This window comes from Neltuma alba, unplaced genomic scaffold (assembly GCF_004799145.2).
Source record: "Neltuma alba isolate B1F8T4 unplaced genomic scaffold, ASM479914v2 tig00012163_pilon, whole genome shotgun sequence".
In the NCBI taxonomy this organism is placed as follows: domain Eukaryota; kingdom Viridiplantae; phylum Streptophyta; class Magnoliopsida; order Fabales; family Fabaceae; genus Neltuma; species Neltuma alba.
In genome coordinates, this window is record NW_021636710.1 from 75,363 (window position 1) to 101,614 (window position 26,252).

General features: G+C 38.2%; 4 protein-coding genes and 1 long non-coding RNA gene across 8 annotated transcripts; 3 read left to right on the forward strand and 2 right to left on the reverse strand.

Annotated features, from left to right (window-relative positions):
* The first annotated feature begins 77 nt into the window (after nt 1-77).
* Nucleotides 78-24,575, forward strand: LOC114723957 (uncharacterized). Of its 2 annotated transcripts, XM_028910219.1 has the most exons (6): nt 78-83; nt 4,780-4,782; nt 20,728-20,734; nt 23,411-23,554; nt 23,692-23,887; nt 23,998-24,575. In XM_028910219.1, the coding sequence occupies exons 4-6, from the start codon at nt 23,420-23,422 to the stop codon at nt 24,477-24,479; spliced, it is 813 nt and encodes a 270-aa protein (XP_028766052.1). In that variant the 5' UTR covers nt 78-83; nt 4,780-4,782; nt 20,728-20,734; nt 23,411-23,419; the 3' UTR covers nt 24,480-24,575. The 2 variants fall into 2 exon arrangements, with proteins under 2 accessions (XP_028766052.1, XP_028766051.1); XM_028910218.1 differs by lacking the exons at nt 78-83; nt 4,780-4,782; nt 20,728-20,734 and having other exon boundaries at nt 23,301-23,554.
* Nucleotides 8,348-9,519, reverse strand: LOC114723959 (uncharacterized). The gene is made up of 2 exons (XR_003738282.1): nt 9,439-9,519; nt 8,348-9,371 (listed from the first exon to the last, which is right to left on the reverse strand). It is a non-coding gene; the product is annotated as an uncharacterized LOC114723959 (long non-coding RNA).
* Nucleotides 9,648-12,937, forward strand: LOC114723953 (uncharacterized). Its single transcript, XM_028910209.1, has 8 exons — nt 9,648-9,720; nt 10,071-11,007; nt 11,118-11,208; nt 11,358-11,515; nt 11,644-11,695; nt 11,786-11,865; nt 11,952-12,045; nt 12,160-12,937. The coding sequence occupies exons 2-8, from the start codon at nt 10,096-10,098 to the stop codon at nt 12,690-12,692; spliced, it is 1,920 nt and encodes a 639-aa protein (XP_028766042.1). The 5' UTR covers nt 9,648-9,720; nt 10,071-10,095; the 3' UTR covers nt 12,693-12,937.
* LOC114723956 (uncharacterized) lies at nt 13,915-19,087 on the forward strand. Of its 3 annotated transcripts, XM_028910216.1 has the most exons (7): nt 13,915-13,985; nt 16,416-16,501; nt 16,794-17,264; nt 18,008-18,220; nt 18,312-18,439; nt 18,546-18,621; nt 18,783-19,087. In XM_028910216.1, exons 1-7 carry the CDS (start codon nt 13,917-13,919, stop codon nt 18,787-18,789), a joined length of 1,050 nt encoding a protein of 349 aa, XP_028766049.1. In that variant the 5' UTR covers nt 13,915-13,916; the 3' UTR covers nt 18,790-19,087. The 3 variants fall into 3 exon arrangements, with proteins under 3 accessions (XP_028766049.1, XP_028766048.1, XP_028766050.1); XM_028910215.1 differs by lacking the exon at nt 18,783-19,087 and having other exon boundaries at nt 18,546-18,632; XM_028910217.1 differs by lacking the exons at nt 13,915-13,985; nt 18,783-19,087 and adding an exon at nt 16,266-16,313 and having other exon boundaries at nt 18,546-18,632.
* LOC114723958 (protein MKS1) lies at nt 20,313-21,388 on the reverse strand. The gene has a single exon (XM_028910221.1). The coding sequence runs from the start codon at nt 21,243-21,245 to the stop codon at nt 20,604-20,606; it is 642 nt and encodes a 213-aa protein (XP_028766054.1). The 5' UTR covers nt 21,246-21,388; the 3' UTR covers nt 20,313-20,603.
* Nucleotides 24,576-26,252: the final 1,677 nt, after the last annotated feature.

Genomic DNA, 26,252 nt, shown 5'->3' on the forward strand with positions numbered 1-26,252 from the left:
AGTACAATTCCTTCTGTGAAGTAACAGAGAACGTTCTGATCTAATATACAATCTACAACATTAGTAGACAACTAGACGTTCAACTTGGATTGTGTTTATACCGTTTACTGGAAGTTTGTTCTGGAAACCCTTTTTTTTTTTGGGGGCGGGGGATCGATGCTCAAGGGAATAACATATATTAACGAAGGATGAGATTCCAGAGTCAACCGGAAAGAGATGAGAGCTGAACTGAGTTTTGCTTGGGATTTTTAAAAAAAAAACAGAGAGAGAAGGGAAGTTGAGAGAGAAGAAGCAAACAGGGGGCCGCAAAATGCTAGGAGGAGTTGGGTTTGCTTTGCGGAGTGTGTTTGTGAGCTTTTTGCTGTTTGCAGGAAAGGCATGAAAAGGATGGGAATCCCAATGGAAAAAAAAAAAAGGCAAGGGGGTTCGTTCAGATCAATTCTACGTTTGACCACTCCAATCCCTGTGGCGTCCGTGCACTCTGCAAAAGCAGTGTAGGCCCCTCAACAATGCCCACCCTCCATTTTTATTTTAATAAGTTTTATTTAATTAGATGATTCATAATCTTGTGGGGGGAAAGTGGCCATTCAACGCGGCATACTCGATACTACTACAAAAGAAATAATAGAAAACGTATTTGGGAGCATAGCATCGGTGGAATTTAATTGGGCAATAAAATAAAATGAAAAAGTTAGGTATTGTTGGGGCGCCAAGCATGATGTATTTTCGTAATGGGGCAATAATTTTGGGGGATTTTATTGCGGCATTAATGGAAAGAGTAAGTTTGTGTGGTTGGTAATAAGTAATCAAAGAGACCCTGCAAGTTGCGTGTGGGCGACGGTGCGGGATGACTGTAATGGACAATTCACGTTACCAGGAGGAACCCATTTATTACAAGCTTCCAACGAAGCTTTCACTTCTTCACACGTCTTGTTTTTAGCCGCACGGCCACACGTTTCATTCTTGCAGCAATGCTATTTACAAAAAACAATGATAATAATAATCATTGTGTAAATAATTCTCCATGTTAATTTTTTAAAAAAAAATATAGGATTTTCATCGTTTTTATTCATAAAAGACTATGACATCAATACTCCTCTGATCCTATTTGTAAAACAAAGAGAGAAGATTTTTTTTGTCCTATTTATAAATCATTTCACTAAATTTTTATCATGAATGTACTATATTGTCGTTCATTTATTATAGTGTAGATAGTTATTTTTTTAAAGATATATTATTAAATAGAGATAAAATTAAAAAGTTACTATATTTTAATAAAAAATTAATGTAATCAGGATCAACTATGACAGAAATAAAGCATTGGGTCGAACTCTTCTTTAGTGTTAAGGTAATAGCTATGAATAGTCATTGACTCCCCGTAAAGGGTAGAACCGTAGAAGAATGGGACCTTTTTTTTTAATTTATATAAAATGTATTAGAAGTTTCTTATAAAAAAAATAGATGAGTATATGAATAATGATGCTATTTTTTTCTGGGCTCCAGATAATCCGGGCGGAACAAATACATGAACATGAACATGGACATGAAGACGGAGATCATCGCTATCAAATCGACCCGATCTCGAAAAATGACAGCTCATTTGATTTATTTATTTATTTCGAGATTGACGTTTCGATACATTCTCTTTGGTTTTCCTGCTCCGCAGGTGCGGCTTTCCCATTCACGTGGGCTTCTCGTTTCCGAAGCCGTGCCCCTCAGCTCCTATCATTCCTATTTTTCCCGTCAAAAACAAAAACATCCTCACAACTAAATCAAAGCACGAAATGACTTTGATGTGCGAGAAAGTAATTAAACTGATAATATCCAACACAACATGAAAATTATTGCATATGTGTTTATCCATTTGATTGAATAGAGAAACATTAAAATACAGTGAACTATAAGCTGCATGTGTCCGTTTGATTAGTTTGTCAAGTTTCCAAGATACTCACGAAACAGGATTATTCAGTTGATATTTTCTTTTTCCTTGTTCTCCTTTTGAATAAATCAAGATGCTCAATTTAGGATAAACGACAGGCTAAAAAGACAAGCTTTTTTTTTTTTTTTGAGACAAGCTTTCGTTTTGCATCTGAGATTGAAGTTGAGGCAGCTTTTAAAGCTTCTGGGGCGGTGCTTCAGGCGAGACCCACCTTTGCATGGTAATAATCATACAAGAGCTGAAGGCATCCTCCTCCTGGATGGGCCCATGAAAGTAGGTCCGTTCTTATTTTGCTGGATTTAAGTTCACATTTCCTTTTTCCTTTGAAAAAATTCTATCCCCATTGCCGAGGAATTAGATGCGGTCTTAAGACCACCTCTCGTATTAATATAGTTATAATTATTGCTTAAAAGCAATTGTATTTATTATTAATTTGTAATTCAGGGTGTGGTGAAATCTGAACAGTCCCAATTTGAGTTATTAATCTATATAACGGAGGGCAAAATGCTCAAAATTAACAAAAATATTAATTTTTTTAAATAATTATTGACTACTGTTATCTAAGTTTTTTTTTTTATTAGGCTTGATTAAGATTAAGTCGATGATATTTTATTTTTACATCTACGTGAATTTGTACCCAAACCCTCATGTCTGAATGATCTTTCAGTCATACGAACACTTATTAACATAAAGGAAAAGTTTAATTTTGGCAAAAAACAAAAACAAAAAGGTGACGTGACGCGGGGTTTGGATTTTAGGGGGACATTCCGCGGGAGAGAGGTATGGGCATTACGGGAGAGACGGGCTGTCAACAGTCCAGTTCACGAGACAGAGAAGAGAAAGGCATCCTTGACCATCGCTTTATCTACAGGGTTGATTTGATCGGCCGTCATCATGAGCTTCACTGAAGAAATAATTCAAAAGCAGCTACAAAACAAGTCTTAATAAAGAGATTTTATTATCTACGAGTCCCTCATAATTTCATATACAAATTTGTTATTTCCATCATGATCCTTAGAGGGTCAGCATAATTACACCAACATGTATTAATTGTTTGAGGTGACAAGTCAGAATTAAACCCATAACCTATCCCTTTTTTCCCCCCTTAAAGGCAGTTGAGGGTAAATTGGTCTTTGTACTGATGGTTCATGAAAATTGTGGCATGAGATACAGTGGGGAAAAAGGAGGAGAAGTGATTGGGGCCGGGGGAAATGGGGGGAAAGGGAGGGAGTGATTGATGAGGGAGAAAAGCGAGACCCGCATGGTGCAGCGCGCATTGTAGAAATGGGGAGTTTGTCGTCACTGAGGTTGGCATTACTTTGTCGTCCCCAGGAAAGGGCAATGCCGAAGTGATCGTGTGCATGTACGTGCGTGTGTAGAATAAGCTGTTGAGCATATATGTTGGCTACTTGACATGACGGATGATGAGTTACGCAGCGGTATAAAGTTTTTGGCCCCGCGGGGGGCTGGGGGATCATGTATTGTAAGCAAAACAACAAAAGATGAGAGGGGCGGGGCCATGTACACACACACACGAATAATAAGTGGGATTATTATTATTATTATTATGGAACATAATAATGCAAGCGTGTGAGGGAGTAGGTGTTGGTGACTGTTGGGTGAGGATGAATGAATGGGTGGATTTAGGTAGGGGAGTGGGCGTGTCATATTATGGGTAACCCCATCCCTTTCTGTTTTCCTCCCTCCTCCTCGTTATTATTTGCTCCCCCCCCCCCCCCCAAAAAAAAAAAAAATCATTCATAACCCCCCCCACCCACAAACCTTTTTTCAATAGTCCATTAACTGAATCATGTTTATCAGAAAGTTAGTTGAAATTGAGCAGATGTTAAATTTATATATTTAAAAAAACCTTTATCCATGACAAGCGAGCGTCGGAGAGAAACTAAGCAAATTATTGGAACAAGGAAGTATGTGGAATAAAGAGAGAAACGCAGGAATGAGTACCTGAACAATTTTCCCTGATAATAAATGTCATCATATTGATATGAGTAATTATATGGGGCAAAGTAGGAAATCAAAAAAACAAAAATGGAGGCAACACTCAAGTTTCTCTTGTAAAATGAAAACAAAGTATATCTAAAGCTCTGATAAAATGGAATGGAGCAAGTGTGTGTGTGTGTGTTTTCTAAACTCATCACCCACGTTTCATTATTTTCACATTTACTCCTTTTAAACTCCTACCCTTCCTTCTCATTACATTTAGCTTTAACGCATTTTTTCAACCTCAAACCAAACACACTGGGATCCGTCATGAAGGATTCTTAAATTTTTTTCACCCCCAAAATAGATCATTTGATTTAATTTGAATTATGTTACTTAGTAGTAACATCTAATATTCGGACAACAGAACCACGCATTTGGAATTGGCGCGGAATGGCAGATGGCGAAGCAACGGACTCAGAAAAACCAAAACAAACGGAGATCATGTATTCTTTTGGGCCGACCCTGATCCATGATCCAATATACCTGGCGCAGGCTTGTAGGGTGAAAATTGTTCTCATCCTCTCATCAACCCAAGGATCTTGGGCCCGACATCATCCTCTCCTGTGTCAGTGTTTAACACTTTGGGCTTTTCGTGATCAGGCTGGCCCTTTTTACCCATTGGGTAAACCAACATATTAGTCTTAATGATTCACCATGTGAAGCTTCTCCCCCCGCGTCACATACATTGTTTCCCCCCTGTATCTTCTGGGGCGGTACCTGAGCACATAATGCTGAACTGCTCTCTCCGAAGTTCAAGGGGCCACCTACAGAATATTCCTATACACCAATTTCGAATGGCAAAACCAACTCAGTGGCTTTATATTAATGAACTAAACGCACTGTTCGAAACAAGTGTTTTCAGTCTTGGCCCTTTCTCACGTAGAAGGAGAACAGTCCTTGATTTGACCCCGAAAGAATGTGAGCTGTGAGTGATTGACAAGAACCCTATTACCACCTGATATTAAGAAGGTAGCTTGCCAAAAGCACTTTAAGACTTGTGGGTACCAGACAGCTATTGTGTGTGGATTTTTCTGTGAGAAAACACGGAGGGACCATGTTTTGCCACGCCCTTTATTTGACACCCCATTACGCTGTGGCTTGCTCCCCCCTGACATTATTCCTTTTCATCAGGAGATTGCTTCCATTCCTTTTATTTCTATCTCAGCTTCTCTTTCTAAATTCTCCAAGTCTCTATGCAAACAGTGTCGCCTCTTTAAATGTGAAAGCCCCACACATCAAAACCAGAACGATCAATAATGTCTTAAAATGTTCAATCCTCAAATGTAATTGGCTCCATTAAAGGCAAACTTGTGACACACACACATGAAAAGACGAGTATAATTTCTTTCCCTTCTATATACTACCTTCAATCCTTAATTTTTTAATATAAGAACTAGTTGATTAATTTAAATATATCAAAGAAGCTTGTTAAATTAATTATTAGTAATAAATATGTGTTATCTTTCTTAAGATATCCTTACTAATCAAATGTATTAGCTATGTAGTATTTAACATCACCTTCGTCCCCATCCCCATCTCAAAATCCTACTTTTCTCCTCTCTTTGACCGATATCTCGGTTTTCAAATCAATCTGTTATGAATCAGCATCCGCAAATTCGTGTCCTCTTTTGGCACTGTCTTCTCTTCCATACTATTCTACAAGCAGCCATGTGCGTGAATACACAGCCTCCTTAACCTATTATGGTTTCTCATTCCATTTTTTTTTTGTACAAATACAACACAACACGTGGCATCCACAGCACACACCAAACCCACCCGCTTCGACAATCTTCTTTCAATCACAGTAACTACTCAGCAAGATCCAGGGGGAATAATAATCATGGCCTTCAGATTCTCTTTCAGGAGTTCTGCAGAAGCAACAATGCCAGTTTTGTGGGCCACACGGCCTATCTGTGGAAGCACGAGAAATAATATTGAGCGGGCAATTTGAATGTTATTTGATTGAGATCGGCAACAGCAATTAGGTTCCCTACGTATATGAGTATTTGGCCACACACGCAATATCTGTTGGTGAATCCAGCCATTAATTATTTACAATCCCTTTGATTAATGTTGATTGGTGCGGTTTTCTCATTATAATATCGGATTGAAAGCTTGCCGACTTCTCTTTTCAGAAGATGGTCCATTGATCCCCGTGTGTTTGGAAGACATATAGATTGAAATTTTAATTCTATAGGAAATTTTAATTATTTTTGGGCCAATGAAAGATTTTGTATTCCTTTTTTTTCTATGAGATCGGTCATGATCTCCGTTAATTAAGATGTTTGGCAGAAGACTCGTTATGGGTGGTTTTTAGTTGAATGTACATCAGTATTTCACAAAGGTGATATGGCAATCCTATCACAGTCGATGGCTCGATTCCATATGTTTAGCCTAAATTTACAATTATATACCACGTAATATTAATTAGTTATTATTATTACTGCCCTTTTTTTTTTTTAACTTATTGACACGAGATGGATGAGAAGTTGGTGGTCTTCTCTATATAGCGATCAAGAACACAGCAGTCATCACAGTGTCGCTGCAAAGAAGCAACAGCAAAAGGTGCTACGAATTTCCCTGTCGTTTTCATCCATCTTTAAGGTCAGCTTTCAAGCCTCATATTTTATTCTGAATTAGTGACTCCTGATCACGCTTAGTGATTTCTTCTTCTTTTCCCCCTCTCTCTTTTTCTCTTCCTCTCCTTTGCTTTATTGTTAATTAATAAAGGCTAATGTTAAGGTGTTGAATTCAGTGGAAGTCGTTGTTTAGAAAAACAGTACACAGTTGGAAGTCGTTGTACATTACGATGTTTGCTGTGTTTGTTACTGATCTGTCTCTGCCTCCTTTTCGTTGGGTCAGCTTGTTCATGTTATAAATGAAATGGCTGTTTTTATGCAGAGACGAAAATGAAATCTCCAGAAAGTTAATTAAATATTTTGGGATGACAGCATAATATTTTCGTTCTCATCTCTTTCCTGTGGATTTTGCTTTGCTGAGAAAGCAGAATAAGAAAGTGAGTGCGACCCCAAAAAAAAAAAAAAAAAAAAATCAATTGGTTACACCAAACCTCTAATTATTTAGAAATGATATATACTATTGCTGATTCTCTCTCTGCCATTCAATTGTCACAACGTAGCCTTATTCAATTCAATCCATGAATGTGTGTTTGTGTTGTCTTGTTTTATAAATCGGCACTATAGCCTTATTAAAATTTGGTGAGTAGGTTAAGAGTGTTTATAAATTATAACTATTTCTACAGAAAAATTAGCATCTATTTTTTTTTTTAAAAAACGGATCATTGAAATATTTTATTTTTGAAGTTCAATACTAGTTTTTTTTTTTTTTGCTTTTTTGGGCAGAGCTTGTAGTATCTTTTAAGATCACGTAGGGATGATTATAATTATAATAATAACTGTATAAATTAAAAAGTTGGGTACTTAGATGCAATTTGCTACTTTCTGTAATGAAAATTCTGGCATATCCGTTACAGATTGTGCTCGTGTGATTTGCAATATGTTGCGGATATATACAACCTACTTAAGTAATCAATCAATTATCAATTAATGTCATAAAAAAGAGTAAAAACGACTCAGCAGCAGGGACTGGGGCAATCAAAAAGAGAATCCTATCATTTATAAACATTTCTGTGACGTGTTTTAAAATGGTCTATTTAGGCTGTACTGTGTGCCACCTTACAAATATTCTTGTCAGAAAATTGATGGAGGTATTTTCCGGGTATGCCCCTAACACGAGGGAGAAAGCATCCAAGTCTCACCGATCCCAGACATCAGATCAACGGTTCTAAACGGTGCCCCTGTCGGAGTGATTTGGAAGCTTCCTTCCACGGACTCTTCCTCCTGATAACGACTTCCACTGTCCTCCTTCTGAACTTCAATCTCTCTTTTGTTCACATTTGTGTTAATTCCAATTCTTCCCCGTAGATCTTGAAACTCACATCACACCAACATAATTACTATCACTTCAATAAAACCCATCACTCAGGTTATGCATTTTCCTAATCCTTCTTTCTCAGATGACTTTCAACTTGACGTTGAACTCTCAATGTTATGGAAGATGGAGACCTTTATTTACTCTAATAGGCTTCTTCCAGTGACACAGTCTCGCCGTACAAGCTGGCCGTCCCTCTCCCGTGGTTCTCTCTCTTTATATATCTGTCACTCGGCAACGAGTGCACTCATAAAAGGGTTTGATAAGCCAGAGAGTATGGATCCAATGGCAGAGATCTGAGAGAACAGGGGCTTCTCTCGTAAGGGTTAATTGGGGGGAGGACGATGGGTCCTCTGTAGTTTCAGTTCCACCACGTGAGTTTCTACTCGTAGCTTATTGCTAAAAAAATCCACCCAAAGGACAAGCCGCGATTTAAAGAAATTTCCTTTTTTCTGAAACATCTTTTGCAGAAAGGGGAAAACTTGATACCTGCTTTTAGAGAGAGAATCTGATAGCTCTGGGTGATAGAAAGTGGCAAGAGAGAAAGGCTCTTTCCATGTCATTAAAATGGGAAGCTGAGGAATATGCAATTCATGACCCTCCAGACCCTGCCACAACAAGACGTTCTGTTTCCCTCCTTTAATTTTTCTCTCTCGGATTAAACGCCAACCCCGAGCCAGAAAATTGTCACGCATATTTTTACATTCTGAAAAGGAAATACAAGGCCGAGGTAATATACGCAGAAGACACACACTGAAGCGCGAAACCCAACCAAATTAAATCTGGACTGAATACAGAGCAAGAGTTAGTTGGTTTATTGCTGTAATAAGAAACCCTATGTGTTGTTCCAAGTGGACACCTGCCACTCATAGGCCTTCTAGAGTTTCGAGTCATCGCTTTCGCTAGCTCGAAGGGTATCATTCTCGCTACCCATCTACTTCTCTCCCTCTGCTATCTTTGTTAGCTGTAATCGTTGCTCCCTCGTGCTGTTATCCCCTGCTTTTTTTGGCCCCCTCTCTGGTTTTCATCTCACTCTTTCCCGCCGTTTCCAGTTCCACCTTTCATGCCAACTCTATGGACCCTTTTTAGAGACATCTCGCTGACCCGTGTAGCTTTAAAATCATTGTCATTAATGCCGCTTTTAATTCGTAATGGATATCCTGCATTTAAAACCAAGATTTTTTTTTTTTAATTCTGTTGACACTTTTCTCGTCTCTGAATTTGATGTAAAGCAGATTTGATTCGCTGAATCGAAATGATAGTACTACTAGCATAGGTAATAGTTAATAATTAATTAGCTCGCCTCACTCTGAATCCCTCCTGATTAGTCGTCCCATTTGTGTATTGATACATAGGTGGGAGATTACAGAACATGAAAAGCTAAAGCCGTAGGGTGGTTGCGGAAGCAGAAACAGCAGCAGAGCGTCTTGTTTCCCGGGCCGCGCCGCTCGTGTTTGTCGCTCGTGCGCTTCACAATCTGCAATCCCAAAATTCAGATCTCGAGACAAACTCTAAAGTTGTCCTCTGGCCGACATATATGTTACCTGAACACTGGTTTGATTTCTGAGCGACGCATCCTCTCCTTCTCCTTCACATCCACCTTGGCCTTCACCTTTCCTTCCTCCGCCAATTTCTCTTCATCCCTGCTCGTGGCACTCTTTTAACTGTTTTGGGTTCGATACAGAGCACTTGAAAGCTTTGGGCTTTGTTTTAATATTGGGTTTGAATTTGACCCCTGACTTATTGCAATAGCCGCTAAAACGGGAGGGTCGGTGATCATGTTTGGTCTTGTTATTGCTCAGCGTTGAAGCCCTCCCACCCAAAAGGTTAGCCAATGTTCACACTGCTATTTTATTATTCAATTCAATAGTCTATCGAGGTTTGGGAAATAATTAATTAATAATTTTTTATGCTTTGCTATCGGGATCCTTCTTGAGGTTTAGAACATGCGAAAAACGCTTGTCATTGGTTGTCTTGTTGAGCTGCTAGTTGGTTCCTCGTACTTAGCCCACTCTGCTTTTGTAACATTTTAATATTGAGCTAGTTTCGCATAATCAGCGAGAAACTTTCGGACAAGAATTGGGGTCTGGGCTGGTTTTGGGTATTTAAGAGATTATATGCTGCTGATTGATGGTTGAGGAAAAAGCGTTGGAGTTGATAATTTCATGTGGAACAGGAGGCTTTGTCTCTGACGACAAGATATGCTTAACTCCGATGAAGCAGATATTGAAATATTCTTCGACTCAGCGGATTTTCTGCCACCTCAACACTCTGTTTTAGACGAAGAGTTGGGTAGTAGCAAGTTTGGGTACGAAGTTTGGGTGAATAGGCCTCAAAGTGTGAAGGAAAGACGGCAACGTTTTTTCCAAGAAATGGGGTTTGTTGATTTTTCTTCGAACCTTTGCTCTCAAGAGATTAACGCCTTGGAACTTGAAAGGATAATGGAGAGCGAAGGCGCAGCATCAAGTGCCTTCAGTTCCTCTCCCGAAGAAAACGTCTTGTTTGATGAACGTAACGGAGATGCAAACTTTGAAAGGAAGGTGTGTGAGTCATCTTCTTCAGGTAAAGAGCACAGGCCCGGAGAAGCTGAGGCATCAGAGGAATGTCAATATGGTCCCTTTGATATGGGTAAAAAGAAAATGAAAGGCTGGTGGAAGCTCTTTGTGAAGAGCAGGAAAACAATTGGAGGGAAAGTGCGATCAAAGTTGAAGCGAGAGATGAGTAAAACTCGCAGAATCAATGTAAAGCAGAACAAAAAGAGGTGGATGGAATTGAGTGCCTTGTACTTAGGACAAGAGATCAGAGCTCACGAAGGACTAATCTGGACTATGAAGTTTAGTCCTAATGGTCAGTACGTAGCAAGTGGAGGTGAAGACGGGGTAGTGCGGGTATGGCGTATTATCTCAATGGATACATCCAGCATTTGTTTCGATGCAGAAGACATTAATTCTACCAGCAAAGTGAAACAAGAAATCTCTTGTTCTTGGAGGAAAAAGTCAAATATATCCTTCATGGCGCTTCCGAACAAGGTTCTCCAAATTGAGGAATCACCACTGCAAGAATTCTTTGGTCATATCAGTGACGTCTTGGATTTGGCTTGGTCTGATTCAAATGTGAGTTCAACATAAAGATTCGTTACTTTTCTTCTTCTATGCTTGCAATGCATCCTATATATTATGTATGCGATTTCTAACAGAGCTGATCTAAAATGCTTTGGTTGCAGATTCTTTTGTCGTCTTCAATGGACAAAACAGTTCGATTGTGGCAAATTGGTTGTGATCAATGTATGGGTGTCTTCCGTCACAGTGATTATGGTAAGTATGCAAGAGCCAGACTTTTGGCATTCCTCTTTTGAACTAGATAAAAAATTTGCACCAATCTATATTTTTGTTATAATGTAAACTAATTATGGGATCGGCCTACAAATGGAATTGTAATTTTGTCTGTTCTATAAATGGAACAGTGACTTGCATCCAAGCAAACCCAGTTGATAAAAACTACTTCATCAGTGGGTCTATAGATGGCAAAGTCCGAATATGGGGGTTACGTGAAAAGCGAGTTGTAGACTGGGCAGATGTACGAGATGTGATTACGGCTATAAGTTACCACCCAGATGGGAAGGTATTATGGCTATGAATACTTTACCCAATCTTTCCTGATATCTTTCAGGCTTTTCACTTGTTATTCCATTGAAGACTCAGAACTGTGTGCACGAGACTGATCAACTTTTTTCTTTCTACTGTACCCAGGGGTTTGTAGTTGGATCCATCACAGGCGCTTGTCGTTTTTATGTTGCTTCAGGTGTGTACTTGTTGGTTAATTTCGACATGATGGATCCCATTTAAAAAGGACAAATTTTTGAGAGTCTAAATTGAATTTCAAATGGTCTAGGCAAACATTTCCAGCTTGAGGCAGAGATATGGGTTCATGGGAAAAAGAGATCAGCTGGCAACAAGATTACTGGCATTCAGGTTTCTAATCTTGAAATTGTTTACCAATTTTATGGAGCGATCTGCACTTCATTGACTAATATTTCAATACCTTTTTTTCATTGCAGTTCTCACAGAAAAAGCACCAGAGAGTTATGATCACATCAGAAGATTCCAAAATTCGTGTGCTCGATGGTTTCGAACTTGTCCAGAAATTTAAAGGTAGGATGCTTAAGTGACAAGATCATATTGATACTAGGATAATTTCGAATATTCGCAATATAGGGCCTACTATGAAAATTTCTAGAAAAGCTGACCTTATTTTTCCTCCCGCAGGCATTCCCAAGTCAGGAAGCCAGACATGTGGGTCATTTACATCAACAGAAAATCACATCATATCTGTTGGAGAGGACTCCCATGTGTGCATTTGGAATTGCAATGGCTTGGAACATTCGTCATCCAAAGCCATAAAATCTCAGCGTTGCTGTGAGTACTTTTCCACTGAAGGTGTTACTGTGGCCATACCCTGGTTGGTAAATAGTACAGAACATGCAAGTTTGTGCGGCAACTCAGAAATGCAACATCTCCAGGAGGCTCGTCCTAGTGTTAGAGATTCAGAGCGTTTCTCTCTGGGTAATTGGTTCACCATGGAAGGCACCTGCCGGGGTTCAGTGACGTGGCCGGAAGAGAAACTTCCGACTTGGAATTTTCCATTTGCAGAAGACGAGTATGATCCCATAGAGCTTTGCAACAGAGATGCTTGGCATGAGAGAGTTGGATCAGAAACATGGGGACTATCCTTTGTGGTGGCTGGTTTGGATGGAACGATCAAGACATTCCATAACTTTGGATTGCCTGTTAGGCTTTAGAACTTCGTCTTGCCTTATGTTGGTGCTGTAGCAAGTTCTAGGAAGGGTCTGTTCTTTGATTATGCAGGTTATCCTTGATTAATTAATTAGGCTTTAGGTTCCCGGTGAATATGTTAGGTTTTAGATGAGTTTGTACATTCACGATCCTTGGTTCCAATCGATTTAATGTGGCTCTGTAGTGTAGTAATCGGGCCACCAGATTCTTGGACCTTTGAACCTTTTTTTGTGGATATTACTTTACCTCACCCACGAGTACATATTCAAGAACTGCAAAATTTTGAGCTACTCGGTGGGGTTTTAAGATCCCTTGTGTCCGTGGATCCCGTCGTTGTTCGCAATGGTGTAATTGAGTTAAGGCGATAAGAGCACTAAAGATCTCGCGAAAAAAAAAGAGAGAGAGAGAGAAAGAAAGAAGCACGTGGATGAATTTTTATTTTTTCGGTTGGATGAGCTACGAGTGAGTGTCTGTGCTAAGCGCAAGGGATTGAACTAAAGATAATTTATTATCTTTCGGTTCTAAATATAAGACTTTTTTTACAGTATAAATTATACTGTAAATTTTTTTTATATTTATGACCGGTATTACTTCTATGAAAAAAAATCCTTTAAAAGATTAGAAGAGTATAATTGCAGGCCTACAGCTACTTTTTCTTGTTTTTTTTTTTGCCATGAGATGCATAGCTCATGAAATGAATTTTCAGATCATATGTTGGAACTTGATTTCCAACAACGCGTGGCTTTAATTCTAAGCATTTGGCCAAAGTGAATGAATAGCATAACACTCCCTCCATTTCAAAGTCTCGTATTTTAAATGGCATCTATTTGTTTTATAGTATCAATAAAAAATTAATTATTTTTAAATTTCATCAATATAAATAATGGTAGGGAGAATTTTTATTTCCATGAAGTTAAACCAGAGTAAGAAGATATGATTAGATTTTTGTACCAAGTGAGCAATTGAATGATTAATAAAAACAGAATTCATTGGGTGGGGTCTCGGCGGATGGTTGTTGGGCTGGACAAGAGAAGGCCCACAAAAAGAGTGGGGGCCGCGTTAACTGGCTCCTCTACAGAGCGAATCAAAAATTCAAAATCGTTGCAGCCTCTGGTTGGGGTTCAGCCGCGGAATTGGAAGGAAGGGCCGTGACGGTGAAAGGAGATGTACGGAAGGCAGTGAGGGATTTTGTATCTTGCATCGTAATAATGCTTTTTACCACTCTAATGATGATTCCTCCCGCTTCCAATTCTTCAGGTCCAAGTCAACCCGTCTGCCTTCATCACCATCATGGAAAGGTACACCCCCCCTCCTTTCTCCTTTTCTTTGTCGCTACTGGGAACTTGGGTTTTCTTTTCTCGTCAAACCCTCCCTTTTCAGGTTTTACAAGCGACGGAATCCTATTCCGTTTTGTCTTCTACCCGATTCTTGCAATCTGATTCCCGAGTTAGAACAATGAACAATTTTGTTAGTTTAGCTGTGACCCGTTTGAATGCATGTACCAGTATGAATACGGTAAAGGGAAGACCAGATTTCTCAACCATCAATTTAGGGATTTTTTTTTATAAAAAAAAACGGAAAAGAACAAGAGCAGTTTGTATTGTGGGGACTTAACGCAACCCCGAATGGAAGCGTACTACGAGAAAGATTCTGATATTCCCGAATGGAAGCGCCTAAAGGTGAATCCATCTTCGAACCCTGTTTTTTTACGCGTGATTACCTGTCTTGGATTCGCATTATTATTGTTTTTTTGTTGGCAAATGGATTCGCATTATATTCTATTTACTGTGCATCTGCAGATCACGGGAACGGTGTGATTGGTAACATCTGCTACGCAAGTAATCAACACCTTATCATCGTATCACGGTTTCCTGTGGTCATAACTTTTTAAAATGATTAAAAGGAAAATTTGCTTTCTAAAATTTTTTGTCCGATGCCTATGCATCATACTAGTTATAGTTAATTTGAGTTAATTAAGAAAATTAATTACATTAGTTATTTGTAATAAATGAGTATTGTTTTTTTTAAAATATTTTTGCTAGTCAAGTATGTTGACTAAAACTACTAAAATGACGTGAATATTTATATATCTGGTTATAGATTTAATTTTTTTTAATTGATATTTTTCAAATGTAGGGTAGGAAGATGACTTTATTTTTTTTAATTTGACGTATTTTTTGTATTCTCATCTTTAAATTTGAGGAAATTTACTTAAAAGAATAACTCATTGTAAAATTTATTGTCGAAATATATAGGGAAAACCATATTGGAGGTACCTATACTTTTTTTCAATTTTCAATTTGGTACCTATGTGTTTTTTGTTCTTAACTAAATCTTTATTTTTCCTCTATTAACATCATTAATCCTTATGTAGAGACTAAAAATATCAATAGAACAAAGTTATAAGAGCTAATGTTGCTAAAAAGATAAAATTAAATGTTTAATTAAAGAGAAAAAAACACATAGGTACCAAATTAAAAATTGAGAGAAAGTATAGGTACCTTCAATATGGTTTTCCCAAATATATATGGGATTATTTAACAATCCGATACAACATCTCTTCGTCAAGTATCTTAGGAAGTTTGAGCTAGTGTGTACACAATTAAAATTAAAAAAGAGTTGCATCCACTAAAGGCATGTTGTGCTTAAATTTTCCCAAAAACAAAAAAAAAAAAAAAAAATTCAGGTATCTTTGACTAATTTTCAGCTATTTTCTTTTTCTAAATTTAAAGATTATTCATTGAAAAAAACATATTTTTAAAGAATAAATCATGAGACCCTTCTTTCTGTTCATAGATCCTTGATTTATAAAAAACTACGCTGAAAAATTAGATATATAAATATTCATGCACAATATGCTAAAATATACTCTTTTTAGTATAATTTAAAATATTTTCAAGTTATTTTGGATTTGAGACTATTTTTTATTGGGTCGGGCGTGTAAAAATTAAAATTTTCCTAATAAATGCGCTTGTCGGATTTAGACTTGTGTTTTTCTCTTTATGGGAATGAGATCGCTTATCATCTTAAAACAATTTATTTATTCTTAAGGCTTTTTTAGTAATTCATTAATTAATTTGCACCTTTTTGTTCATTTAATGAACAATACTTCATGGGGCCGTGGCTTCTACATTTCCTTTTACCCTTTGCAGGCTTTTTTTTTTTTTTTGGTTTAATTTACTGACTTAGTAGTTATATAACGCATCCATATTTCTACGCTCGTACGCTATTTTTTTTTTTAAATACTGTTCTTTTTTCTAGCTAATCAAGCACCAATTTGATGTTGTGCTGTTTACTCTGTTTTATCCTCAACCTAACTGTTCCATCATTAGCTAATTATGAGAGATATTTAAATTTAGTCTTGTGGCGTATGGCAAACTCAAATATTAACCGTTAAGAATGAAAAATATTACAACTTTCAGTTCTAATTATAAGATCTTGTTTATAATCTACAAACAAGGTTTTATAATTAAGACTAAAGGTAATATGAAATAATGCAACTATTAATGCCTAAAGTGGATTCTCTTGGGGGGCCGCACGGTTATGAGAGCGTTTCATTTATTGCCAAAATTCCCTTGGTTTCAATATTGGTAGCTGCTTCATGGTAAAAAATGAAAAAATTATTGGTAAGTGCTTCTTACCGTTGTCAAGAACATTCCAAATTATTTCTTCATTTTTTGCCATGGTATTACAAAGTGTTTGTATAATTCTCTTCATCATCTTTACAGACAGACATTTGTCAAACATGTGGTGATAAAGGAGATTCGAACCGGCTCATATACTGTGTACAGTGTCGAGTTTCTGCTGAGCACAGGTACATCGCGGGGCAAAAATTTTAGAGGTTGTCTTCTTGCTAAGTTTGCGGTCTGAAAATGTTCTCATTGCTATTGCTCTTCTAAAGTCCATGTCTTTATCAAAGACGAAGACCTAGATCAATGCCAACAATTTATGCTTGATTAGACCATGATATACATCATTATTGCCTGTTTCTGCTAACCGAGAAAAACTGGGGCTTCAGATATAGAGAGCACTTTTGTTGGCTATGTAATCTTGTTATTTGTGAAATATATGTAGCTTTTGACATATCTACTTGTATATATGCGTAGTTATTGTGCAGGGAATTTTCATAGAGAACATGATGAAACGATCAGATGGAAATGTGAGGAATGCTCTCTAAATGATGCCAAATGTAGACCGACGCCATTGAGGAGAAGTGCACGCATAAGTGAAGCCGCTGAATCTAAATATAACAGGGTGAAAATTGAAAGGGAGAACCATGAGGCACTCAAGAACCATGAAGAAGCCTATTTCGACCAGTCATGTAAGGCAGAATCTTCTGATGAAAGTCAAGATTTACCGATTAAGAAGAGAAGGCGCTTGGACTTTAAAGAAGAGAACTTCATCGACGAGGAGTGTGAAGTGCATATGAGTCCTTCAAAGTCTCCCTCGGATCAGCCAAAATTAGAGTCTGACGTATATGTTGACACTAGAGCTGTGAACATTGAAACTGTTGACGAACCTTATCCAGAAAGTAGCAACTATAGCCCGGCCGAACCGATTTGTTCTCCAGCTTGGAGGTATGGTTTTGTTCTCCATTTTCTAAGTCCGCGATTTAACTGGTTAGCGTAGGTTTGATAGAATTTCACGGAATTTAATTGGTCTTAAATTTTCATCATTTGGAAATCCCTTGTTTTGAAAATCAGTCACTGTGGAGGTGTCTGCACATGTTTGAATCAAATCTATATAATTGCATCACTGGTTGGGACTGTCGCTTGTCTGGTTGACAGTGTTCTTTCTGAGTCATGTTTAACTTTAGACCATGTTTGGCTTGGGGTTGGGTGAAGGCTGATCATGGTCTAATCGGAATCAAGCTTTGGATTTGTTCTTAAGGAAAGAGTTTATGGTGAGACTTGGGTTTAGTGTTTTCGTTCTAATCCAATATATTGATTGGGCTGATAGCGGCTGGGCTTACTTCAACTCTGGTCCATTATCATGTCGGATCTGGAGGGTTGGTCTATTTTGAAATCCAACCAGAAAAGCGAAAGTATTCAAAAACCTTTCCTTTTGAACTTAACGGCCTGATGTTCATCATGTGGCATTAACAGTCCAAAACACAATGTTTTTTTCTTTTTCAGTTTTTTAAACGGCAAAGCACAAATAAAGATACAGTGATGCAAAATATTTTTAAGCATTCTTTATAATTACTTTCTCTCCTTAAATTCTTTTGCTCACGATGATTTTTTCTGAAAGGGTCATTTTCGCGCACCATTAGGAAAATTCGTAAACAAAAGCCATGTTTGTTTTTGTTTACTGCGAACAGGGGGCAATTGAGAATCAACAAGGCGATTCTGCTGGGCGTTGGGGCTCACTTATCAACCATAGCCTGCCCTAAAGTGCATAGTGCTGTGAGCGGTCTGCCCCCAGTGGTTGACGTAAAGTTGCTATCAAGGTCTGACGTATGGCCGCCGAGTTTTCAGAGGTCACCGCCTACTAACCATAGCATTGGTCTTTATATTTTTCCACAATGTGAAAGGTGCGTCTTCTCATTGATTTCCCGCGCACTAGTGCTTTGATTTCCCCACTATGTGCTTAAAATTCCTGATATGAGCAGTGTGGTTGATCAGTGATGAGAAGCTGTTTGATGGGATGATGAGGGATGTGATGGAGCGAAATCTGGCTCTCAGAGCAATCATCTCAGACAACGTGGAGCTCCTCATATTTTCTTCCCGATTATTTCCCACACAAGATTGCCGTAAGCTGACTAGTTGCAGATCATAGATACGATAACACGTACACGTACAAGTGCTTGTGTATTTTGTTTGGGGCACAAGGCTAACGAATTGAATTTTGCATTGCAGGAATGTGCGGAAAATATTACTTATGGGGCGTTTTCAGGCAAAAGGGAAGCACTTTGGGAATTGAACTGGTGATGGGGTCAGAGTGAAGTTAAGTGGGTATTAAGGGCCTGTTTGAAATAGTTTATAAATAGTTTTTCAATCGTGATTTACATAATACAAGATAAATTTGTGAAAAAAATTTTATCTTGATTTATTTGAAACGTATTTATAAATGATTTTTACTGTTGTTCCAAACAGAGCCTAAATGTGTTGAATGAGGACGACATCCGCTGCAACAAGTGATCCCCACATTATGATTATAAGTAGAATCTTTTCCCTGGAGAGGTTGTTACTTAGCTTCCTCGTTATATCATATGAGCTGGGCGCAGTCTAGTCGATGACGTGGTTGGACGTGGAGAGAAGGTCGTCGTTGCCATTGGTGGTGCCCATCCCCACAGCAACCATTGGATTCCCTCATAGACACACACATGCCTTTCAAGTATTTATTACACCAGCTTTAGAAATTATATAAAATATCATTAACAGCACCCTCTCCATGATTTTCAACTGCTAATAAGACGGTACGGAGCGAATAAGGAAGACCTGGAAAGTGTCTCGTCCAGATTTATTTCACCCATTACAGTCTTGAAAGGAAGTCAGCATGAAATCATAAAAACCACCCACAGAAGCTATAAGTTTTAGGTTGGTTCGCTTCTATGTTCAACTCTCCTTTGCCCCTCGTCAGGGAAATGGTTTCTGAAACCACCACTCTCTCAAACCACTCTTCTCAGTTCTCGCGCATATAGCCGGCATCGCCTCTTACTTTGACGGTTTGACCCACGAATTCTAATCTCCACTTGGTCTTGAACCGGCCCAGGTTGCTTCCTAGAAGCACTACAATTACAACAACTTCCACGAACGAGCCAACCTACAACCCCTCGTTAATCATTATTACCAGACACCGTTGGAATTTATTTATTTTTTTTTAAAAAAGAGGACTATCACCAAAAGGAAAAGTGCAATAAAATACCATCCAAGAAAATTAAATACAAAAAATTTCATTAAAATCATCAAATTATTTTGAAGTTGTAAAGAATCTTATTGTAAAAAATTTTATTTATTTAATTATTAAATTGTCTTTATTTTTTTAAAGTTTGTATTGATAACTGAAAGAGCAATCGTTAACAACTCAAGGTGTAAGGATTAACAATTATCTCAACAGGTATTGACAACACACTTTCTTAGCATATCACACAATATAATGCATGAGTTATCAATATTTGCCTCGATAGTTATTAATCCTTACACCTGTTAACGCTATTTCAGTTATCAATACAAACTTAAAAAAAAAACAATTTGATAATTAAACAAATGAATTCTCTTGCAATGAAACCCTTTGAAATTTTAGAATAATTTGATGATTTTAAGGGATTTTTTTGTATTTAATTCTTTTGAGTAGGCTGTTGTGGCAATTTTCCCATTATCAAACGCCACCCCTCCCTGTTTGTGTTGACTTTTATGCCAATTTTTTTTCCCAATATGCTTGATGATTTTCTATTTTCTTAGGAAAACATTACTACCATTAACACCAACATCACTTAAGATTTCTTATGCAAACAATGGATATGTATTCAACATGCTCATGGGGCAATGCTCATCACAGGGGCTTCGCTTTTGCCTTTTTTGGAAAAAATGGCGGTTTTCTGCTTTTAACCTCCGAAATTGAAACAGAATCAGTACATTCAACATCCCATACTAACAGAAAAAGGAAAAATGGACAATCTGGAGAAATAAAAACTGAAATGTATTTAATACTTCCTTAATTATGAATCACAAATTACAAAGTTACAAAAATAACTAAAATTACAGAGGAAGAGATCAATAGAATCCACAAACTCAAAAAGTCAGTAATAACTAAACAGTATCAGTAATAACTGTGGACCTAAGAACCCAGCGCTGACAAGAGTCAGTCAATGTTAAATCCTCTGGCAGCTTCTTTGCTGCCTGTCATGCAATTCCAAATCTTTGATAACCAAATTTATTTACCCCAAAAATTTGATTGAAAAAAGAAAGGACAGCTCAGTCGAAGATACGGAAGACGTCCGGCGACGGAAGCGGAGAAGCTATAGATGTCGAAAATAAACCCGATGGGCTTCCCGTGAAGCTGTTCGCTGGCCAAAACGGGCTCAAGTCGTGCAACCACGAGAGCGTTTCTGGATCAGTCGCTGGTGAGAATATCTCCGACGATATCCCCGGCATACTTCCCGGTGCAGGCGATAATATGCCGTGGAACTGGCTCACTTCAACTCCCTCCAATAGATCATCCATCATCTCGTCTCCATTCTGAAACCTTTCTTTCTCGGACGGGCTTGTCTTTTCGATTGACGCTAGCCTTGCTGCGGGTGAAACATCTCCGGATCTGGAGGAAGGGGATGATGGGCCTGTGAGACGTTGCACGACCTTCATGAAGTCGTCGACCGGAACGTGAATAACCTTGGGAGACACCGAATAGATAATCACCGGCTGCGGCTGCGGCTGCTGCTGCTGGTGGCGGGAAGGCCCCGCCGCCGGGTGATGGGGGTGCGGTGGAAGAGGCGGCTTTCGGATCTTGTGCGATTCTTTGCTGACGCTGAGCGGAGAGGGACGAGGGCCTTGGAGTTGGAGCTCTCTTCTGGACGGGGGAGGTGGGCTATCGCCGGTGGGATACCCCGGCGGATTCATGATGAATGGTGGAGATCAGGGAGGAATCTAAAAGGGTAGGTATCATGTTTTATTTATTTTTGCCACCAAGGAAATTTATAGTTATTAAAGTCCATTTATTGACTTTTCAGAGGGTTTGTTGACTAAAACACACGCCCTTGCAAAGACTTCTCCCATTTTGAAATGTTGCATCCTTTTTCTTTTTCTTTTTTTTGAAAAAAAATAACAAGACACTCCCTCATATCCCAAATATATAAATTTTCTAATCAATTTGTAGTATTAAAAAACTAATCAAAATAATTATTTGAGATTAATATATAAAAAATTTGTAACACTTTTTATTGGGAAACACTTTTTCAAAGATATCCATGTCATTTAATAGTTAACGTATTAGTTGCAGAGATAACAATATCGCAATAAATATAAATATTATCTATTAATTAAAAGAAATAATTAATACAGGAAACAAGAGAAAATTTGACAAGATAATATATAGACACACGGTTTGAAGATATGGTAGTAGTTTGCGGGTCAAAATATTTTATAAGGCAATTCAATTCATTGGCCAAGTATTCATTTTATGCAGAGCGTGTTTCCGGCACAGTAACATTGAAAACTTGCAATTCTTTCAAAATGAATATCACTGAAATGTGAAAATTATGATTGTTGTCTGTTCTTTTACACCAAAGTAAAAGCGATCAAAGCTACTCGTAGTGGTAGGGGATGTGCTTTGAATAAATGGATACGATATTTGATTGATTTGTATGAAATCTTCAACATCATATTCTGAACAAAGGAACAGTCTCTTCTCTTAATGCCCATTGCACATAACAAAACAGTTTGCCAATCTGGGAAACACAAGACAAGAGCTGTCATTGTATCTGTCACAAGCTGGAGATTTTTAGAAAGGTGAAGGACGCCAGTTAACACTTAACCGAGGGAATCTGCCAAACAACGGCTTCTTACAGGTCCAGATGATCATTCTCCTTATCCAATGCTTGAACTGGTGTGCTCTTGGACTTTTATTTACAAGTCTGTCAGCCCAACACAGACAGTTGGATTCAATTAAACATGCCCTTAATGGTATTCTATAAACTTGGGCTGGCATGAGTTAAGTGGATGGTAGGCCCAAAATGGATGGATGAAGAAGGAAGAACAAGCCTGTGGATACTCGTTTTATTACTTTTTGTTTGTTAGTCAGGGTTCCTTAAATGTTTAGTTAGGAGTTCGATCCTTAACACACACACACACACACAAAGAGGATCTTGTGGCTAACGTTAAAATCCCTTCGGAAAATCTACTATGTTAAGGAATCAGTTACTGCTATTAACAGTGGATACATAATAATTAATAAATGTATGAAACAACAATTCCCAACTTGAACTAAACAAGACTTTGTTGAGGCTTTGTTTATGCAGCAAAGGAAAGAACTGAAACTGATGCCCTCCCCCTGCTTCTGCATTCTTCTTTAACAGATGCAGCAGGTCTCACCAAACACAAGATCGTAAGGCTGATTTCAACAAATTTATTAGATTCTTTCGTACTCTGCTTTCAATGTTTCTGCTCGCTTTAGCTTCACCTCATGAGTTGCATGTCTGTTCTTCAGTGAATCAAGTGCAGCTTTTGAATCTCCCTTGTCATCTCGACTTAATAGCTAAGATTTACTCCAAGTTCAGGCATCAAATTAGTGAATTTTTGCCATCGTAATATATTTGGGCGTGTATATATTGGGAAACTTTATTAATGAGCAACGTCGCAAACCACACTACTCATCTTATTATGTGATACACGACGCTTAATTTTGAACACACAGGCTTCTAGATAGTTGGTGATCCCTTTTTGTGGCCTTTTAATGGTCATCGCAAGTCGCAACTTAACAAGATAGGAATATTCGACACAATATGCCTTTAAGAAAATCTGCTGCTTTTAAGTTTAACCTTTTAAGTCCCGAACACTTTTACCATGTACACGTCAGAAATCAGAATGCTTTATCCTATCATGGCCTCATTTGTCATGACTCAAGTTATAGCTGTGATTTTCCACCGCCACTCCCACAATTTCCTTCCTTTTCGTGTATAAAGTCATAAAGACGCATCTCTCGACAAGTCTCGCTATTCTCAATCCTATTTCTTCCCCCAAGACCCATTCCATCATTCTTTCTCTCCGCTCTCTGCCTGACCGTGGAGGACAGAGACATGGGCAGCTTAGAAGACGACCAGCTGGTTCAGATGGTCCGAGACTTCATCGAATCTGAGTCACCATCCCCCACAAATTCTACTTCATCAAAGTGCCGTGCCTTAACCCATCGAACCCAATGTTTTATGCTACAGGTACTTCACGAATCACAAGGAGTTCAAAGCTTCTTGCTGAGTTTTCCTCCATGTTGTTCAGCGTATACAATATACTTGTCTTTGATATGCTATCTGTTAATGTTGTGGTTGATATCGATCGCTGCAATGGAATTTAGGATATCTTAAGGAGCGAGACGAGAGCTGAGGCAAAAGTTCGGAATTATGTGCTGAACTTGAAGCGTATGAGAGGCAGAAGCGATGCTAAGAACCCTTCACGTCTGAGGAAGTGGCTGGTCCTGAGGATGAAAATGGATGGCCTCGATGCTTCTCTGTGCCACACATGTTGGGCCACCTCTTTAGGATGTCCAGCTGGTGGGTCTCTCTCTCTCTCTCACCATCTCCTTAAATTAACCTATTCGTTGGATTCCCTGATTCCGAAAGATCAAAATTTTCTTAACTTGTTCTCTGGATTATGTTGTCAGGTGAATATGAATATGTTGAAGTGAATATTACAGAAGGTGAGAATGGAAGTCCTGAGAGGGTCATAGTGGACATAGACTTCAGGTCCCAGTTTGAACTTGCCAGGCCAACACAATACTACAGAGAAATGACAGAGTCACTCCCAGTGATCTTCGTGGGGACGGAGAACAAGCTGAGCAGGATAATCTCTCTGCTCTGTTCTGCTGCTAAACAGTCCTTAAGAGAGAAGGGCCTGCATGTGCCACCATGGAGAACCACTTCTTACATGCAATCCAAATGGTTTTCTGGGCGTCATCATGAAGAGCCTTGCCCACAAGAACAAGGTGTTGGTACTGGAGAGCGCTATGGGGGAGTGAGAGAAGCAGAAGGTGAAGATGAAATTGGCGAGTGGGTACCTCCGATAGTGAAACCCAGGAAAAGAGACTTGGGTGGCGGGTCTGGCTTATCTAAACAGTTCTCTGACTTGACTATAAATTGTTGCTAGCTCTGGCTCAGTTTTGATAGGGTTTGTAATTTTCATTCTTGAAATCAAGCCGTGATCATTTTATAAGTAATAATTTTGAGTTGTCATTCATAATCAGGAGCTAGCCATGATTTTTGCCTTTTTTTGTTTTTTTGGTTTTTTTGACACCAGACCATGTATGGACTTGCTATTTTTAAGCCAGACTGGACTATAATTTGGTTTGAGTTGGAGAGAACTAAGGTAGGGAAAGCTTTTCTAAGAAGCTTTGCAGTTGCATTGCATGTCTTACAAACATAAGAATTGATTAAGCTCACACGATCTTCTATTATCTGCTCTCGTTATCTCATCAGACCAGCGGTGGAAATTTGATATCTCTAGATATATTTTTCGAAGGGTTGCGCAAGCTATGAGTTTGTGCTGCTCATAATTTATAGAATGGTGCAATTTATTATAAGTTCCTTGTATCATAAACATAAAATTTAGTTAATTAAATTAGTTATTTATTATTATTACATAAAAATGTGTGTTACTTTCTGATAAGTTAACTTACTAGAAAATTCATAATTCAGAATTGATTGCTTATTTCATTTTTTTTAAAATACATAATAATATTAGAGAAGCGGAATTTACTTAGGTTTTCTTTAGCAAGCCGCTTCCCTAATTGTGAGCAAAATGTGAGGCTTAGCTTTTGGGAAGTTAAGGCTTTTAGTAAACTAAACAAGAAGAATTTAACTACTTCTCAAGAAAAAAAAGTTTAATTTCCCCTTTCTATTTACCCCAGCCAAGCCACCCTTTAGGATAAACGAATCATATTAATATGTTTGTTCTTATCTTCCATGTTTGGCTGTTTTTGTTGAGCTCTAATCAAACAATCAAGGTAATTGTTATTCTTTTCCCTTTATGCCATGCTTTAGAAGCGACACTAGATGAATTTGGTGTAGGCGATGCTTGTACACAAAAAAAAACTTTTCCCCTTGAACGTTTTGAATCCAAAACTCGACATTAATGGGAAACCCCTATTCCTTGCACAACAATTTTATCGAGGGGAGTTAACAAACTTAAAGGAGTTTCAACTATGAAAATGGGTTACCCCAAATGAGGGAGGACAGTTGATAGCTCAAAGCACCTCGTACTCTGTCCTCCATATTCATCTCCTAAAATCATTAATCGGTCCAAGTGTTCGGTGTCCTTCTATGTTGGCATTGAATTCAAATAAAGAGATTATACACACGAATTTCAGAGGATACATTCTCTCAAGGACATCATTGAACTAGGAAACCAAAGACAGGAATGCAAGAACTGGTTCTACATTCATACTCTGTGCTGCTATGTGTCCAACGCGGTGGGCCTCCTTCTCAGCATCTCGGTGCTTCTGGCAACGCCATCTACTGTGTGCTGACAAAGCCTCACTGCTCCGTGTTTTCTGTTTCATATATCACAATTTACTGTTTAAGATTTTATGAGCCACAATAAAGCAAAGAAAGGGACAATTAACCTCTGTCATTATTACTCTTTACAACTTCCATAGTGCCAGTTCCTATCAAAATATAATACTCCTCCGGTCCTTAATATAAGACCCATTTAACTAATTTGATTAGATTAAGGAAGTTAGGTAAATTAGTTAATTATAAGAAATATGACACGTTTTTCCTAAAATACCATAATCATATTTCTTAATACCACATCTTCCTCTTCTACTTGATTATGGTTGAAGAAGTATCCATAGGGATAATTTAGAGAAAATTGATAAATATGAGAAATGGGTCTCATATTTAGGACCAAAACCAACTCACC

Excerpts from the sequence above, each read along its gene's own strand:
- LOC114723957 (XM_028910219.1), top strand. The coding sequence starts at position 23,420 with ATGGGCAGCTTAGAAGACGACCAGCTGGTTCAGATGGTCCGAGACTTC. Across the intron at positions 23,555-23,691 it reads CCCAATGTTTTATGCTACAG|GATATCTTAAGGAGCGAGAC; the intron begins GTACTTCACGAA and ends AATGGAATTTAG. Across the intron at positions 23,888-23,997 it reads CTCTTTAGGATGTCCAGCTG|GTGAATATGAATATGTTGAA; the intron begins GTGGGTCTCTCT and ends TTATGTTGTCAG.
- LOC114723953 (XM_028910209.1), top strand. The coding sequence starts at position 10,096 with ATGCTTAACTCCGATGAAGCAGATATTGAAATATTCTTCGACTCAGCG. Across the intron at positions 11,209-11,357 it reads CTTCCGTCACAGTGATTATG|TGACTTGCATCCAAGCAAAC; the intron begins GTAAGTATGCAA and ends TAAATGGAACAG. Across the intron at positions 11,516-11,643 it reads GTTACCACCCAGATGGGAAG|GGGTTTGTAGTTGGATCCAT; the intron begins GTATTATGGCTA and ends TACTGTACCCAG.
- LOC114723956 (XM_028910215.1), top strand. The coding sequence starts at position 13,917 with ATGATTCCTCCCGCTTCCAATTCTTCAGGTCCAAGTCAACCCGTCTGC. Across the intron at positions 18,221-18,311 it reads ATTTTTCCACAATGTGAAAG|TGATGAGAAGCTGTTTGATG; the intron begins GTGCGTCTTCTC and ends GTGGTTGATCAG. Across the intron at positions 18,440-18,545 it reads ATTTCCCACACAAGATTGCC|GAATGTGCGGAAAATATTAC; the intron begins GTAAGCTGACTA and ends TTTGCATTGCAG.
- LOC114723958 (XM_028910221.1), bottom strand. The coding sequence starts at position 21,245 with ATGAATCCGCCGGGGTATCCCACCGGCGATAGCCCACCTCCCCCGTCC.